At 34.0% G+C, this 18,584-nt stretch overlaps 1 protein-coding gene across 1 annotated transcript in view; it reads left to right on the forward strand.

The window, feature by feature from the left end:
• Positions 1-18,584, forward strand: part of Shark (SH2 ankyrin repeat kinase) — a 72,836-nt gene that overhangs the window by 18,336 nt on the left and 35,916 nt on the right. The window contains exons 3-8 of the mRNA XM_090370407.1: positions 2,141-2,299; positions 3,778-3,921; positions 5,206-5,390; positions 5,797-5,937; positions 8,599-8,704; positions 13,213-13,280. Coding sequence (XP_090226533.1) covers positions 2,141-2,299; positions 3,778-3,921; positions 5,206-5,390; positions 5,797-5,937; positions 8,599-8,704; positions 13,213-13,280 — 803 coding nt within the window. The remainder of the gene's footprint in view (positions 1-2,140; positions 2,300-3,777; positions 3,922-5,205; positions 5,391-5,796; positions 5,938-8,598; positions 8,705-13,212; positions 13,281-18,584) is intronic.

Below are 18,584 nucleotides of genomic sequence, written 5' to 3' on the forward strand. Positions count from 1 at the left end.
ATTATAAAATTAAGCTGGAATACCCATCTGTAATTGGGTTTGAAACTTAATTTAGGTTCATTCTTCCCAGTTTTCCAACATGACAGTAAGCCATAGCAGAAAAATACCTAGAACTCAACCTCTATCCCAGTGATAAATTCATTAAGGAATTCAGAAAAACTACTATTTTAATTTGCATATTCAGACTGATTGGGATGAAAAATCTAAAAATTTTATCTTGACTCTAATAAATCTAATTTAAATTCAAAACTTAATCATATAGAATAGGGCATTATTAAAATTAACTTAATATTCAATGGGTTTCACTGGAAGCAATAGATATTGGTTCAGTTTTTAAAGCGCCTCCATAGCCAAGTGGGCAGGAGCAGCAGTGCATAGCATACGCTTCTTGGTTAGACCGGAGTTCGAGCCCGGGACCACCAAATACGGAGGATGCGGAAAGGTCAGGGAATGACCACCACATATCCCTGGAGCAATATGGCCTTAGTTGCTAATGCTTCTAAAAACCAAACAACAATAACAGTTTTTAAAACATATGTTAGAAATCCTTTCTTTAATCACTTCAGAACAAAATTTAAGCATTTCAAGCTTAAATTTTGTTTTACTTCCTGTATTATTTTTTATTCATTATTATTTATGTAATATGGTCATTGAAAGCTGTGGTATTATTACTGCACCTTTAATGTATTATAATTATTATATTATAAGTATTATAATACATACATAATTATGAAGAAAACACTTCTCTGAGACACTTTGCTATTACTTTATTCATTTTACTATATCTTGGTGTTATTTGTTCTCTGGTATGTAATTTACAGTTCAATTTTTAATTAATACTACTGAGAACGATTCCAAGATAGGAACAGGAATGTATGATTTAATATTTTTTTATTAATTTTAGTTAGCCATTTTTAAATTTCTTTCCAGTAAATGCATACAGAGACATCTTCCTTTTTAATTATTATTTATATTTCTTTCCTCCTTTAATATAAATTTATTTAGAACCTGGAATTATTGTGGCAGATGTTATGATTATCTAATTTGTCAAAAAAAGTTATCTTTTCTTCTTCTTTTTTTTTTTTTTTTTCATTAGACATATTTACCTATAGCAGTCTTTAACATAGTTTATGTTTAAAACTGTAGGTCCTTTATTTTGAGGAGAAAAATGGGAAGTATTTCTGTTATGTGTTGAATTAACTTTTCAGATATAGGCTCTTCATTTAAATATTGAATGGGTAAGAATTGTGTAATACAACTATTACTTTGTTTAATAGTAGCCAGTGGTTATGTTAATTGAACTTATTATTTTTTTAATGGACTTTACTGAAAATTTTTTTATTGAAGGTCAGGAACTTTTTAATATCTTGATTTTGATTATATATAGTTAAAAACCAAGTAAATCTAAAGAAAAGATTATATGCATTTTTTTTTTATTTTGTCACTTAACTTTACCTGGCACACATGAAAAAATTTTTTCTAATTAAATAAAATTAAAACCAGATTTTTTAATAAAATACAAATAATTAAATTAAATAATTTAATATATTCATTTATTAATGTATAATTTATCAGTAATAACAAGTATAGTCAGACACTTTTACTTTTTATTATAGAAGGAAATCCTGTCCTCCCCATTAATTTCAGTTCTGTTTTATGCATCTTTCAAAATTAGTTTCAGTTTTGAATTCTGCTTTGAGAAAAGAGTGTAAGTAATCTTTATCACAGGAATGATAAGAATGGCAACAAGGCAGAAGTTTCTTCTCTTAGGAACAGTGAAAAGTAAATTACTGTTATTGATTTAGCATATTATTCAAATTGCAGACATAATCTTTATTGCCCTTCACGGCCATAAAGCCAGGGGTTATAATGGTAATTAGTATGCTAATATGAAGCAAATTGAATTTGATTATAATGAATAGTTAAAACGTTGCAAAATATGGCTGTTATTTTCATAGAATGACAAAAATCAACATTGCTGTATTTTTAACACTTCCTGTTCTCCTCCTGTGTACTTTATTTTATTAATGGTATAAATAATTGTATATCATAAGAAAGTTTTTATTATATAACTTAAATGAAATATAATTTTATTAATTTGATCTTGGCTATTTTTATAATGATTGTGATCATTTTTAAGGTGGCAACCAAGAAGGACAATTTTTGGTTAGAGAGAGTACATCCTCACCAGGAGACTATGTTCTCAGCCTCATGCATGATGGAGCACCAGTTCATTATCAGATACGTCGCCATGGAGAGGACGCTTTTTTTAGTATTGATGAGGGCTCTATCATTCATGGTAATAATTTAAAAAAATATATATACAAACCTTGATTTTGTTTTTTAGAAGCTATGCTGAAAATTTTCAAACAAAACAATATTATATATATAAATTACCTGCTAAAAAAAATACCATAAGTGACAGTGTAAATTGAAGTATGTTTGACTTATTTTTTTTTTTTTTTTTTTAATTTGTAAACATTTTTGTCTACACTTTAATGGCCTTTACTTGATCACAAAATTGTGGATTAATTAATTGAACAGAATACAAATATTCTCAGTATAAATTTTAAAATGGGTATATGCAGATTTCTTATGACATTTAAATATGCAATTCTTTTCTGCATTTAAATAATAGCAATAGTAGTAGTAATTTTAACAATTATGTAAAACTACAAATTTTCTATATGTATAAAGGCTAAAATTAGACTTAGTTTGAAATAGCCATTCATACTCTGTTCATTTATAAGCTTAATGTATCACCAGATAACTGATTCATCAGGTAGCTCCAAGAACTAATTCTGTAAAATGTTTTTTCAATTTTTTTTTTTTTTTTTTTTTGAGTTGAAACGTTTGAGTTTGATAATATAAATGTATTTTCTTAATATGAAGACATGAAAAAAGAGTTGTTGACACAAGGCTACCTTGTGTCATCAGCAGATGTTGAACCAAGGCCTGAGTTAGCTGGTCTCATGCACAGATCTCAGGTTAGCAGAGGTAGCTTTAAACCAGTCACAAAAATAAGCAATAAGTTTGTTTGGCCTATTAGAAAAGAGAGGTGATGTACTAATTAATGCATTCATATAGTAACATTTATGTCTTGCATACCAAGAGAAACCAAACACTGGAGATGTATAATTTCTTCTTTTAGAAGACAATAAATATGTAAAGAATGATAAAGTCTAATGTATCTCCCCATTTATGCAAAAAAGGAAAGGACAGATGGTTGATTAGTATTAGCCATATGATGTGGAGAAGACTAAGGCATTTGCTATATGCTGCCTACAAGGAAACTTCCAGAAATCCAGTCTCTTCCTCTTTCCCAGTAATTTAAATTTATGGTCCCTAGTTCTAGTGTCATTTATAAAATCTTTTTTTCCTCCTACATTCATTTTACTGTCCCCTCTCAGAGCTTTAGGTCTCAGTCAGATCTTCCTCCCCTTTCCACATGGAGTCATTCATTCATGAATTAATCAAAATCTGCCACTTCTCCTTTTTCACCAGATTGTAACTTGAAAACTTAAGACATCACCTTAGACACAGCACCACAGCTAAACTGCCAGTAATAGCTATCTCTATGAAAAGTTAGACACCATTATGCAGTTTTTGATTTCTGCTTATCAGAGTGCATATTTTGAGTTATAAAATCTGAAACTGAGAAACCACTCTTGAAGACAATAGGTATATAATTATTTAAGATTAGACATCATATCATATATTATATTCTGATATCATATAATTTCTTGTAGTGAGTAGTGATTTATATTAATCCTGTAGGTCTTGAGATGCTTGTTCGTCACTACCAAAAAGAAGCCAGTGGCTTATCCACTAGACTGGGACCAATGTGCAAGGGTCAGCCTCCCCCTCCAGATACCAGACGCCATGGCCGTACAAACTTACTTCATAGAGCTACAAAAGAAGGTATTGCAGATTTATCTGCTGTGATTTCAAGCTATAGTTACTAGTATTGATAGAAATATGCTTCTCTGATTACTATTTCTGTGATTTAGGCAAATGCAAAATATTTATACATTGCATACATTTCATTGAATATATTAAATAATTTCATACTAGTTGTAAACTGTTTTTTGTCTAGTTAAGTAATGATTTGTATTAATTGTGTAGCAGCCATGTCAAGAGAAAGTCATGCTGTTAAATATATTGATTTACATTGTATGCCATTCACTTTTTTGGAATAAGAGTAGAAATAGTTTAAATGTATAAACCTATGCACTTAGCAAATCATAAGCTATTTTAATAATGTTAAGGTATATAGTTATAAAAAACACACACACAGTCCATTGTGCATGTACATATATTTTTTTACAAAATTATAAAATCATGAATAAGAGAAGAGAAAAAAAGACTACAGCAACACCCCCTTCAAAGGAGCAAATGCTTGGCTCCCTGCCTAAAGAAACATGTGCTCACATGCACTTTCTCTTCAGAGGGACATATGGACTTCTGAACTCTAAAGAAGGGGTCTTAAAGTATTCTCTAATAAAAAAAAAAACTCTGCATAAAATAGTAAGACAGTATGTGTGATTGAAAATTTCTTAAACAGTCCAATGGATTCAGGTTCATTACCAGTGTCAAAAACAGTGGTGCCACATTCCTTGTAAAAACATAAATTCGAAACTGTGTTGATAATTCCTTTATTAAAAAATAATGATGTTATTCTTTATTATCAGGTACATAAAATTTGGTAATGATAATTGCATAACAGAAACTCTTGAGTCAGTCTGTTCAGTTGTGATCTTCTCCTCCTCTCTTGAAAGTATTTGTAAAAATTCCTCTTGTTTTTGGCAGGAATGAATTGAAGCCAAGCCTTTCTCAAGGTTGTTTTATGACATAAACAAAGTGACTAAACTTAGATCATATACATTTCATAGAAAAGTAAACAAATAAAAGTATACAAATGATATTGCCAAAAACGTTAATGAAATGGTTAGTGATCTATAAATCACTAACCATTATAAACTGTAAATATCTAGATTTGAACTTTCCCTCTTTTCTTATTAATAAAGGGTGCTATTTCAAAATTTTATAAGGTATATAGTTATTCCTGTAAATCACTGGAATTAAATTCCAGTGATTTACAGGAATATTTGTTAAATTTTATAATAATTTCTACTAAAAAAAACTAAAATGTGCATTTTAGTTTTTTTTAGTAGAAACCCGAAACATCTTGTATTTTTCATTTAGGAGAACAGATGGTTGTGAAAGAACTGTTAAATTCAGGCTATCATAGTTTAGATGCCAAGAATCAAGAAGGACAAACAGCTCTCCATATGGCAAGCATCATGGGACACGATGATATTCTTGATATGCTTTTGCAAGCTGGAGCCAATGTTAATGTAAGGGACAGTAGTGGGCTTACTCCTTTGCATGTAAGTAACACTTATGGCTATAATGTATGGCTTATAATTGCAAAATAAGTATAATTAGCCATCACATTGTGATGGTAACAAGAATGAATTATTGCCAGAATTCCAAAGAGATTTTTCAGTTTCACCTTTTCATTTTTTACTTTAAAACTTAACTGTTAATATCCAGGCACCTACATATCTACAAAGAACCTTTATTTACAGGAAAACTAATAATCTGTACTGAAACTTTTAGCCTTTATGACCACCTCTATTCTCATGTATTTTTCTCAACCAACTCATAACTCTGAATTAAAGTCTCCGATTGTAATCCTAGTAACCTTCCTGTCTTATTGCAATTCTGCAATAACAATACAGAATAATCTGATACTCTTTATTTTTACCCAATTGATATAATCTTTTATTGCAGTATGCTTGCCAGTCAAATTGTCCTTCTACAGTACAAATGCTTCTGGAACTGGGGGAAGCTAATCCTCAAATCCGTTCATCTAACTGTGGCTGGGTGCCCATGCATGAAGCTGCTAGTCGAGGCCATACAGAAGTGGTCAAAGTAAGAATTTATTGCAAAATAACTATAATTAAATTAAAAGAATTTTCATAGAAAAAGAACTGTATAGTGTAATTTTCTTTGTAAAATAATAAGAGGAGTTTACCTCAATATAGTACGTAGAACACTTCCATATGATACCCTCCAGAAATTTCTGGGGGGGGTATCATACCAATAAAATGGCTGAATTCGAACTCCTGGTTAGGACAACTTATGCTGACAAAGTAGGACTAACAGAAACATGATACCACCTGGAATCTGGGGGATAACAAATTTCAATATGGTATGTATAATGTATTTAAGAAAGATAGGGAAGATAGAGGGGGGGGGGATCATGCTTCTTATCAAAAGCAGCCTCAGTGCAAAAAAAGCTTTTGCTGAGTCAGAAATTATATCTACCAGCATAGAATTAAAAAGTTGATCTTATAAAATAGGCTAAAAGTAAAGTAACTTAAAAAATTGCTCAGTGTAACCAAGTTCTGCTCATATAATTGTGTAATAGTAACATAGAATTGCTCCTTTTATGTTGTAACTATAATATTAAGAGATGCTCAATTTGTTATTATAACTTAGAATTATTTATCTACTCACTGGCATTATTGAAAATTACAAATGACCAATTATTAATACATCTTATAACTGATCCTTTGTTAAAAAAAAAAATTGTTTGTAATTTAGAACTGCTCAGTGTAAATCTAATTAGTAACCTTCACCTTTTTAATTTTATCTCTATTCCCAAACAGCATGGTCTGATGATGGGTATCAGCAAGATACCAGAAACGTCACACTATTGTATATATTAGTTTAGGCTATGCTTAATAAAATATATATTAAAAAGTCCACGTGGTAAAAAGAGTGGTTAATTATACATATTAATAATTCTTAATATGGATAACAAACATGTAATGTCCTTCCCCAACTATAATAGCCCGGCTGATTTTGCAGATCAATTCAATAGGTACTTGCATCTGTATTTGCTGACAAAAAAACCGTTCATGTTGAGAAGAGACTGCAAGTGAGGCTGAACCATATGAAACATGTGTAAATCTAATTAGTTTAAGATGACTACTTACAGATGACTATTAGAAAAACTTTCAGGCATAAAAGCAAGTAAGGCTGCTGGGGTTAGTATTAGTAATGGCCATATAGTGCAAGGAAGCCTAAGGCTTATACTAAATAACTTATACTTGGTGGGGTTGAAAGTAAAAAAAAAAAAAAAAAACAGTAGAGGAAGAAAGGGATCTGGGAGTTTTGATATGGCCAGATATGAAGTTTTCTGAGCAGTGTAAACAGGCAGTCAGGAAGCCCGTGGCGTCCTATCGATGATTTATCGAACAATATAATGTAGAGATAGTACAGTGATAGTCCCACTGTCTAAGGCAATTGTAAGACAGCATTTGGAATACTGTGTCCAAATATGGAGATATCTTAAAAACAATATTAAGCTTCTTGAAAGGGTCCAAAGACTGGCAGTTTGCATGGTAAGATCAGCAAAAGGGTGATCATATGAGGAAATACTGTCCAATTGTGTTGGGCTACAGAGCCTGGCAACTAGGCACCTGAGAGGGGACCTGATTTGAGGTTTATAAGGCTTTGAGATGGGTTAGTAAAGTGAATGGAGGCAGAATTTCACTAAGTCAACAATTCTAGAATTAGGGGCCATAAATTCAAATTACAAGAGAAGAGGTTTAGACTGATTGTAGGAAGTTTTCTTTTAGCCAGTGAGTCATTGAATGCTGGAGAAAATGGCCACCACAGGTAGTTAAGGTCAAATGGATAGTTACTTCTATGAGGAGGGAAGTTCATTGTGTGTGTGTGTGTGTGTGTGTGTGTGTGTGAGAGAGAGAGAGAGAGAGAGAGAGAGAGCAAAATCCTGCATTGATATTAGGACACTTCTATGTTATCTACACTGTCTAATTCTCTGGGCATTTCTATATTGCATGATAATGCTTTTAGCTGAGCCAAGCTTGTGGGCATGATATGAGAGCAGCATTGCTGATCTGGCCTGGCCCACTAAGCTGGTATATCATATCAGGCATCCACAGAGCCCAAGCAGGCCCACACTATTTTTCTGAATAAACTTCTTTCCTGAAAAGTTCAAGTTGGGAAAGTTAGCTGTTTTTTTGGTGGACGTGCAGTTTGTAATTTCCCAAATAGTTTGCCTATTTTTAGAATACATGCAATTTACAGGCACAGTACACCAATTTCTCATGTCTTGCCTTGTCACAAATTCAAAAACCCAAGTAAATTGATGAAAAGAGAAAATGTCAGTTAAATCACCAAAGAGAGTAATTTATCATTTTTATGCTCTGCTAAATTGATTAATGTTCTTAAGAACTTTAGTTGGCACACATTTTTGTTTAACGTTTTATTATTCTTTAACTGACACGTTTTAAAGCCACAGCAGTGAGCACATTAGTGTACAGAAGTCTCCAATCAGGTTCTTTGGATAAATAACAAAGAATAGTCAAAAGCACGAAACTGTAAAAAATTATTCTTAATTCTGACACTATGTTTTTTTCAAATTCATAGAAACCTTTCTGCAATGATTGATGCTGTAAAACCATTACATCTGCTTAATGATTAAATGAATGTAACAAAACTAATTAATGAATGGTTAAAAGGATATGGATAACAGAAAATAAATTTATTGGTGCATTTCAGATACTGTTATCATTTGGTGCCCCATGTCTTCCACGATCAGAAACGAATGACACTCCATTTGACTTGGCAATGAAGGGTAAACATCAAGAATGTGCTGATGTGCTAAGTAAGTAGATGAAAACATTTGTTTTAATTGTTCAGGTACAACAAAACCTTGTGTATGTAAATATGTAAATTCGATTTTGTGAAAATGTATATTAATCACACGTATATCTCTATTACACAATTGAATGAATTCAGTTGTGTAATATATATATATATCCACACAAGATGACCACCTAAGAAATAATGAAGTTAAATTTCTTAAATATTGTGCTTATAATTTCATTTAACTTTAGGACATTGGAATAAATTAATTCATATTATGTAAATATTTGTACATGTAAATAACTAAATTTACATTTACAAATATTTAGATAAAACAAATCTCCTTCTTATCATATAATTTGTAAAAGCAGATTATGCAAGGAAGTAGACTCCTACATCTTCCAAAGAGAAAAGGTTAGGCAAGCTAAGTTAGATTACAAGGAGTCTCTGGCAAAAAAAATGCAAAGACAAACAGCAGACTTCTTTACTTATATAAACACTACAAGGAAGGAGATGAATCACATTGGTCCACTAGATATGAGTGGTTTAATGTTGATGAAAGTGCTTAGGTTGCTGACAAACCTTTTTTTTATTATTATTAGAATTAGAGCATTATTAGACTCTAGAATACTTAGTACTGTGAATAGGCTGAAGATTGAGAAGATGAAAGAAGATACTTGAATTTCTGTAATTTTCAAGAAATGCAGATGAAGGAAGGTTGTTCCAGAAAACAGAAGTTGAATGAATAAATGAGGAAGAAGAAAAGTTGGTTCTGTGAGCTTGAAGTTGGACAGTAAAAGGATGTTGGATGGTTGTGGCATGTGTTCAGACTGCTTTGGAAGAGAAAGAGCAAGAATTATGGAAGCCAATTCAGAAGAACAGTGATAGTGAAAGTATCTATAGTAGAAAAGGCATGCAGCAGAAACAGAACGTCTGTGAGACAGAGAGGAAGAGATTCTGTTAGAGGTGAGTCATTAATTAGCCTAACTACCCTTTTTGGAATGGAATCTAGAAGCCTGAGGGAGGTTTTGGGGCACCATCCCAGATGTGGGAACAATATTCCATGGTAGGATGGATTTGCGATTTGTACAGAGTGAACAGCAATTTGTAAGAAAAGTAACACTGGAAGTGAAAGCAAAAACCTAGTGTTTTAGATGCAGAGGAAACAATATTTGTATGTGCTTATGCTAAGAGAGATTAGAAATTAGAGTAATCCACAATACAGATATATGATCTTGCCTGGAAATCAGTGTCATCGAAGATAAGCCTAGGAGCAGAAGAATCCTTTTTGTGAGATATATAAGACAGGACTGAGTTTTAGAAGAATTGAAATTAATAAGTTATCTTTGCCCCACTGGAGAATTGCCTGAAGATCAGCATTTAAGGAATTGGTAGTGGATATTTGACAAATTGAAGCTGTTTGTGCAAGGCAGGATTTCTCAAACTGGAAGGTGGAATGCAATGTGCTATCATCAGCAAAACTACGGACAGGATTTCCTGTTGATGGAAGAAGGTCATTAACCCCAGGGGCTCACATCTGGTGAGTATGGGCTTGGCACACCCAGGGTCCTGAGCTGGATATCATCATTCTTCTCTTTCTTGGTGATTCCCTTCTGCTTCTCTCTCTCTTTTTGGCTGGTGCAGCAAAAGCCTTAGGCTTCCTTGCACCATACGGCTAATGATAACAATAACAATAATATACAAGAGGAAAAAACTGAACCTTCGAGAACACCAGCATTAGTGGAGAAGTTAAAAGATGAGAGCCATCCAGCATGACCTGCAGTGTGGTCGGAGAGAAAACTGGGTACCCAATTACAAAAAAAAACAGTTGGCAAACCATGAGATGGAAGCTTATTTAGAAGACCTTTATGCCATATACGATCAAAAGCCTTTGAAATGTCAAGAGCAACTGCTTGAGTTTAACTAAACTTTTCCATTGAACTGTCCACAGATGGCTAACATAAGCCAGATTAACACCAGTGGATCAACACTGACAGAATCCATACTGGTGATTATTGATCAGATGAAAATTTTCTAGATATTTTAAGAGTTGGCAGTTAATTGATTTTCCATTACTTTAAAAAGAGTAGCAGCAAATGCAATGAGATGATAATTACATGGGAGGGATTTGTCACCCTTTTTAGGAACTTGCTGGATATGAGCAAATTTCCAACCAGAAAGGAAAACACCATTGGAATAAGAAAGCAAAAAAGGCAACATAGTTCAGCAGTAAGCTCAGGAGGGAGGCATTGAATGAAGTGTACTAGTAATTGTAGGAGATGGTTTAACACAATTGGAAGAAAAGTAAGATTCTATCAGGTCAGCTTTATTGTTGGCTGAAGTGGCAGTAGAACCATCTGGCAGAGGTGGGAATAAAGATGTGCAAAATTTGTGGCCAATAGCTTTTTCAAAAGACTGGGATGCTCAACTGTCATTTATACAAGAAGCAAGTTTTCTGTTCTTAGCCTGTTTGAAATCTGACAGTGGTAGGAATAGAGATAGGCAAAAGTTACAACCAGTAGCTTTGGCAAGAGACCAAAATGCCGGGCTACCATTTGGACAAGAAGCAAGTTTTCTATTCTTAGCCTGTTTGAAATCTAGTTTGGACTGATTAATAACTGCTTTACAATTGTTGTGAGCTTTAGTGTAGGCAGAAAATAAATGTGGAGATTTGGATACAAACCAATTGCATGCAATATTCTAACTGAATAGGTATTTTACTTTTACGTTCACACGGGTATTTTTTAGGTTAAAGATGCCAGAAGGTTATCAGATTCTAATAGGGAGCTAAACGATTTTGTGATAACTCAGGGGGAAAAAAGTGGTAAAAAAAAATTGTTGAAGGTAAATGTAAAAAAAGACATGTAGAGTGGGATCTGTCCATTTATAATAAGGGAGGTAGCAGAAGAGGTCAGCAAACTTTTAGCCATAATTATGAGAGCATCTTGAATTTAGGGAAAGTCCCTATGGATTGGAGATATGTAAATGTATCACCAATTCATAAAAGGAGATTAAAAGATGACATGAGAAATTACAAATCTGTTAGCTTGACTTCTGTACCAAGGAAAATAGTGGAATCGTGGATTAAAGAAGTAATGCAAGACCAGCCAGACAGGAATGCAATTATACTGCAGTCATGGAAGTGATTTCTTAAGGGAGTCTTGTCTGACCAGTCTTATTGGATACTCTCACATAGTAACAAAGGAAATGGATGCAAAAAATAATTTTGGTATCACATATTTAGATTTCAGAAAAGCTTTTGATATTGTTGCTTATAAAATCGTGTACAAATTGGAGAGGTGTTGCATTTAGGACAAGTTAATACTATGGATAAAGGGATGGTTCAGCAAGAGAAGACAGACTTGTTATTGATGGGTAATGGTTAGGAATCGTCTTAAGTACTGCATACAAGTTTGGAAGCCTCATTTGCAGAAGGATATGTATCTGCTGATGCAGAGAAGAGCAACAAGATTAGTAAAGGGAACAAAAGATAAAATGCTTCAGTTCTGTAAATTGCAGCATCTGGAGACTAGACACCTGCAGTGAGATCTGGTTGAGGTGTTTAAGGCTCTGAATGGATTGAATAAACTCAATAATGATAATGTAGTCCTTCTTGCTAAGACTATGCATATGAGGAGGCATAAATTCAAATTGAGGAAGGATGGTTGCAGGATACACGTGTGGAAGTTTACCTTCAGCCAGCAGGTAGTTGATTGTATGAATGGTGGGATTCAAGTAGTTAGTTAATAAATTCAAGGAAGAACTGTTAGAGCAGTTGGATAAGTAATATGGGAGGTGTTGGGTTTTTGTTTTTTATTTTTTGGGCTGATGCCGTATAAGTTTGCTTTCTTGCATCATTTGCCACTACTATTAATACTAAAAAAAAAAAGGAAAATTCCTCAATCAGAATTTTTTTGTTGGCAGAGATCCTTTATGCTTCCAAATGCTGGATTGCAGCTTAGTTATCATAATGTCATATGCATAATTATATAAAGTATACTGGACTATTTTATCCAGTATACTTTTGAGGCCAGCAGGATTTCAGCTACTATAATTAAATGCTGTGTCTTAATATTTAAGGTAGAACAAATTTCCTGAAGAAGCACAATTTTAAATGAATGACATCCCTAAAAGGCTATTCTATTTTGTTTAAATTATGTGAAACACCAGTGTGACAACCTTTTTAATACCTAGTGACCTCTCATAATAAGTGATCTCAATTAGCAAATTTCTGATGACTTGTGAATAATAACAGATTTGGTGCAATCATGGCTTACTCATGTGCCATAAAAACCAAAGTCAATCAATATAAATAATGAAGTAGTTCTATATTGCCATGTGGTATAAAGAAATTAAAACATTATTTTTATATGGAAAAGGCAATATGACTTATGAAATAAATTAGCAAATTATGAAAGAAATTAATAAATTGAAGATTATAAATTAATTGGTGTTTAAATAAACCGAATTTGACAAATAAAATATGTTACTTTTAAAGCATTCCTGTTTTTTTTTTTTTTTTAACAGCAAATTATGTTCCTCCCCCTCCACAAATTTCCAGATCTGGATGGTTTCATGAAGGATTAAGCCGTGAGGTAAATTTTCATTTTATGTATTGCAAATGTTGCTTATTTGGGATCAAAGGGGACCCACTCATGGGTTCATTGCTGGACTCTTTACCGTTCATAATATTTTTTAATGAATTTGTTGTAGATATTTCTAGTTTATTGTTTGCTAATGATAAAACAGTGGGCATTAGCATTAGTAGAGCATGGTTGTTTATAACAGTGATCAGAGTGTCTTCCACAGAGACCATCCAAACAAATTAGTTGAATGGACTAACAAATAGCACCTAAGGTTTCACATTGAAAATTGCATGGTCTTGCACCTGGGGTAGTAATAATCTTAGAGTAATGCACCACTTGATTGGCACTGAACTGAAGATGATAATGAAAAGGATTTGGGAGTAACTATACAATGCAATATGGAGTTTTCTGAACATTTAGATAGGCTGCTAGAAAAGCCCATAGTGTTCTGTCAATGAAATATATACAATCTGCAGATTTGTACAATAAGCAGATTTGTACAGAGTGAACAGCTGTTTGGAAGTAAAGTAACGAAAGAGAAAACCAAGTTTTTTAGATGCAGAGGAAGCAATATTTGTAATGTGCTTGTGCCAAGAGAGATTAGAAGTCAGGGTAATCCCCAAAACAGATATATCATTTTGCCTAGAAATTGGAGTGTCACCAAAGATAAGCATAGGAGTAGAAGAATCCTTTTTGTGAGATATAAGACAAGACTGAGTTTTAGAAGGATTGAAATCAACTAAGTTGTCTTTGCCCCACTGGAAATTACCTGAAGATCAGCATTTAAGAAATTGGTATCAGATTTTCGAGAAGTAGAAGCTGATTGAGCAGGGCAAGATTTCTCAAAATGGAAAGTGGAATGCAATGTGCTATCATTGGCAAAACTATCGATAGGATTTCCAGTCAATGGAAGAAGGTCATTAATATACAAGAGGAAAAGAACTGAACCTTGGGGGACACTGGCATTAGTGGAGAAGTTAGAAGACAGAGAGCCATCTACCACCACCCTCAGTGAGCGATCAGAAAGAAAACTGGATAATCAATTACAAAAAACAGTTGGCAAACCATAAGATGGAAACTTGTTTAGAAGACCTTTATGCCAAATACGAGCGGAAAGCCTTTGAGATGTCAAGAGAAAATACTTGTGTTTCACCGAACCTTTCCATTGAATTAGTCCATAAATGGGTAACATAAGTAAAATAATAAGAGGAGTATACCTCAATATAGTGCGTAGAACCCTTCCGTATGATACCCTCCAGAAATTAAAACGGAAAAAACGAAAAAATCGGCAAACTTACCGGTACGTAGAGTAAAAAATAAATAATTAAATAATCAATTTAACACAATACAAATCAATTTAAAACAATTAAAAATCAAATTAACGCAATTAAAAGAATCAAACGAAAATATTCAAAACGATTTTCCTTCCTGAAGCTGACAACGCTTTTCGACCGTATGTCGTGATCACAGGAATGAAAATTACCGAATCGGGTTAAACCTGTTACTTAAATAGAGATTATTTGTCTTCGAGCATGCGCGTAAAGGTCCACGAATCGGAGATCAAATATGGCCGCCAAACATTAACAGAATTCTTGTGTAATTTAATTTCAACGGTTTCTGCAATTAATAGTCGCGTATAATTACGTTGAACGTTAAGTATTTTGGCTTCGTTAAATAAAAAAGTATGTTTTTCGTTAATGGCATGAAAGGCTAATTCTGACGCTACTGAACGAGAAGCACGAACTGAGGCTTCATGTTGATTTACACGAATATTAAGAGAAAATCGGGTCGAACCCTGATAAGACGAGTCGCAATCACCGCAAGAAATGTTGTATACCAGATCATTAATTTGTGTTGCGAACGCTGAAAGAACCGAGCGATTGTTCAATATAGTGTGTAACTTCCATATTGGTCTAGCTACAATTTTAAATTCGGTATCTTTAAAGAATCTGTTAAGCTGTTTGTGCCACTGTTCAATATATACCTCCACATATCGTGAAGTAGACCCGGCACTGTTTACCAATTTGGTCATTTAGTCGTTTTTTCGATACGTGGTTAACGTTTTATTGTATTGATTGACCAAATTGGTAAACAGTGCCGGGTCTACTTCACGATATGTGGAGGTATCTGACACAACTGAATCTAACTTATTAATATAATCGAGTTTATCTAGTATTACCACTGTATCTCCTTTATCTGCCCTCTGTGTAATAATGTCCTTATTTCTCCGAAGCTCTCGTAAAGCTGAACTGTCATGTGTATTCAATTTAGGAAGTCGCGTTTCTTTTATGTTATTCACTACTTGGTTAACTTGTTGAATAAATATATCTTTTTGTGGAACATTACGAAGTTCAAATTCAATATCAATTACGCATTGTTTTTTAGGCAGTTTTCGAGGTGGTAAATTATAATTTAGTCCTTTGGATAAAAGCGAAATCTGGTCCTGTGATAGTGTACACGAGGAAAGGTTTGTAACCTGTTGATATGTCGGTTCGTTGGATAATTGGTGAGGGGGTGTTCGTGAACTAGCTGACATATTCTGTGGTAACACGTTGTGTGTCTGTGGGGGGGATGTCACCCAACTCGTATGAACTTGGTCGCAATCCCGCGACAATGTGTTAGAATTCGCATGAACGTGTCTTGACCTACCCGATAATGTTTGCAACTTATTAACGTGTCTGTTTTTTATTTCTGAGGCCGTCGCAAATCTATGGAGGTCTTCAATATAGACCAATCGTTCGGATGTAGATAATTTTTTAATTTATCGCGAAGCTTCCTAACCTGAGAAAGGTATTTTTGTTTATTCGAATAACAGATTTTAAGGCAAGCTTGACGATATTACGCGATGTCGCCAGTGTTAGTTGTTTTATGCCTGATATTTTTTGATTTACATTTACCCTGGCAAACTTCGGAACGATGTTGTTTTGAAGGCAATATCTTTAATCAATTTCTTAATGCCTATAAATATTCAACGACGGAATCTGCTTTGGACTCAGAAATACAAATATTAACTAGCAGATTCTTAAACAGGGGTTATTCCATTACCACAATAAACCGAATTAGGGTACAAGCTAAGGATAGGATACAAAATACTACAACAATCAACAATAGTAACATCAAAAAATACTTTATTTCTGTCCCATATGTTGAACAGTGGCACAAACAGCTTAACAGATTCTTTAAAGATACCGAATTTAAAATTGTAGCTAGACCAATATGGAAGTTACACACTATATTGAACAATCGCTCAGTTCTTTCAGCGTTCGCAACACAAATTAATGATCTGGTATACAACATTTCTTGCGGTGATTGCGACTCGTCTTATCAGGGTTCGACCCGATTTTCTCTTAATATTCGTGTAAATCAACATGAAGCCTCAGTTCGTGCTTCTCGTTCAGCAGCGTCAGAATTAGCCTTTCATGCCATTAACGAAAAACATACTTTTTTATTTAACGAAGCCAAAATACTTAACGTTCAACGTAATTATACGCGACTATTAATTGCAGAAACCGTTGAAATTAAATTACACAAGAATTCTGTTAATGTTTGGCGGCCATATTTGATCTCCGATTCGTGGACCTTTACGCGCATGCGCGAAGACAAATAATCTCTATTTAAGTAACAGGTTTAACCCGATTCGGTAATTTTCATTCCTGTGATCACGACATACGGTCGAAAAGCGTTGTCAGCTTCAGGAAGGAAAATCGTTTTGAATATTTTCGTTTGATTCTTTTAATTGCGTTAATTTGATTTTTAATTGTTTTAAATTGATTTGTATTGTGTTAAATTGATTATTTAATTATTTATTTTTTACTCTATGTACCGGTAAGTTTGCCGATTTTTTTCGTTTTTTCCGTTTTAATTTCTGGAGGGTATCATACGGAAGGGTTCTACGCACTATATTAAGGTATACTCCTCTTTTTATTTTACTTATATTATTATCAACGTAGAACATTTTGAGTAGCACAGCTCTGATTCATACTATATAAATGGGTAACATAAGCCAGAATATCACCAGTGGATCAACACTGATGGAATCCATACTGGCGATCGTTGATCAGATGGAAAATTTCTGTACCTAGAAGCCTTCCATCTGATTTGGTGTGTAATTGATTTCTTCCATCAGATTTGGTGTCTAATTGTAACCTTCTGTCTGATTTGGCGGTTAATTGATTTCTCCATTACTTTAGAAAGAGTAGAAGTAATTGCAATGGGACGATAATTGGATGGGAGGGATTTGTCACCCTTTTTAGGAACTGGCTGGATATGAACAAATTTCCAAGCAGAAGGAAAAACACCTTTGGAATAAGGAAGTGAAAAAAGGCGGCAAAGAACAGGAGTAAGTTCAGGAGCACAGGTTTTGAGAACAAGTGAAGAAATACCATCGGGACCTGGAGCTTTCTTTGCATCAAGATTCGTCAAAATCCTTCTGACATCCTTTTTACGGAAGACCACAGGAGGCATTGAATGGAAGGTGCTGGGAATGGTGGGAGGTGTTTTACCAAGATCATTAATACAGGAGTTGGAGAAAAAATGGGATGCTAGCAGGTCAGCTTTATCCTTCACTGAAGTGTCAACAGAACCATCTGGTTTGGACAGAGGTGGGAGCAGAGATGGGCAAAAGTTGCGGCCAATAGCTTTGTCAAGAGACCAGAATGCTTGGCTATCATTAGGGCAAGAAGCAAGTTTTCTACTCTTAGCCTGTTCAAACTCTAGTTTGGACTGATTAATAACAGCTTTACAATTGTTGCGAGCTTTGGTGTAGGCAGAAAATGAAACTGAAGAATTGGAATCAAGCCAATTACGATATGCAACATTCTTCTCTGGAACAGCCTTAGCATATTTATTGGAAAACCAAGGTTTAGATAAAGGACGAGATTTTAAAGTGGAGTGTGGGACAAAGGATTCCATTCCTGCAAGAATAATTTCACTGACACGATCTGAGGAAACGTTGACATTAGAAGTTTTGAAACAGTAATCCGACCAAGGAAAAGAAGAAAAGAATTCTCACCAGTCATCGCATTTTGCATTCTTGTAATGCTAAAAAACATGAGGTTTGGAATAGCCATGAGAAAAGATCAAGCGTGTTGGCTGTATGGTTAGGATTGTCTGGTATTCTTGTAGGTAAATGAACAATCTGTGCAAGGTAATTAGTAATTGCAAAAGCCTCAGCATCTCGACCAGCTGGGTCAGTGTGACTAGAAAACAGAAGCCAGCTGGAGTTGTGGACATTAAAATCATCAACGAAAATTACCTCACTGCAAGGAAAGTTGGGCTGGAGAAAGTCAAGTTGCAAAGAGAGGAAGTCAAAGA

The sequence above is a fragment of the Mastigoproctus giganteus genome, chromosome 1, assembly GCF_048544385.1.
Source record: "Mastigoproctus giganteus isolate SK-2022 chromosome 1, ASM4854438v1, whole genome shotgun sequence".
Taxonomy (NCBI): Eukaryota; Metazoa; Arthropoda; class Arachnida; order Uropygi; family Thelyphonidae; genus Mastigoproctus; species Mastigoproctus giganteus.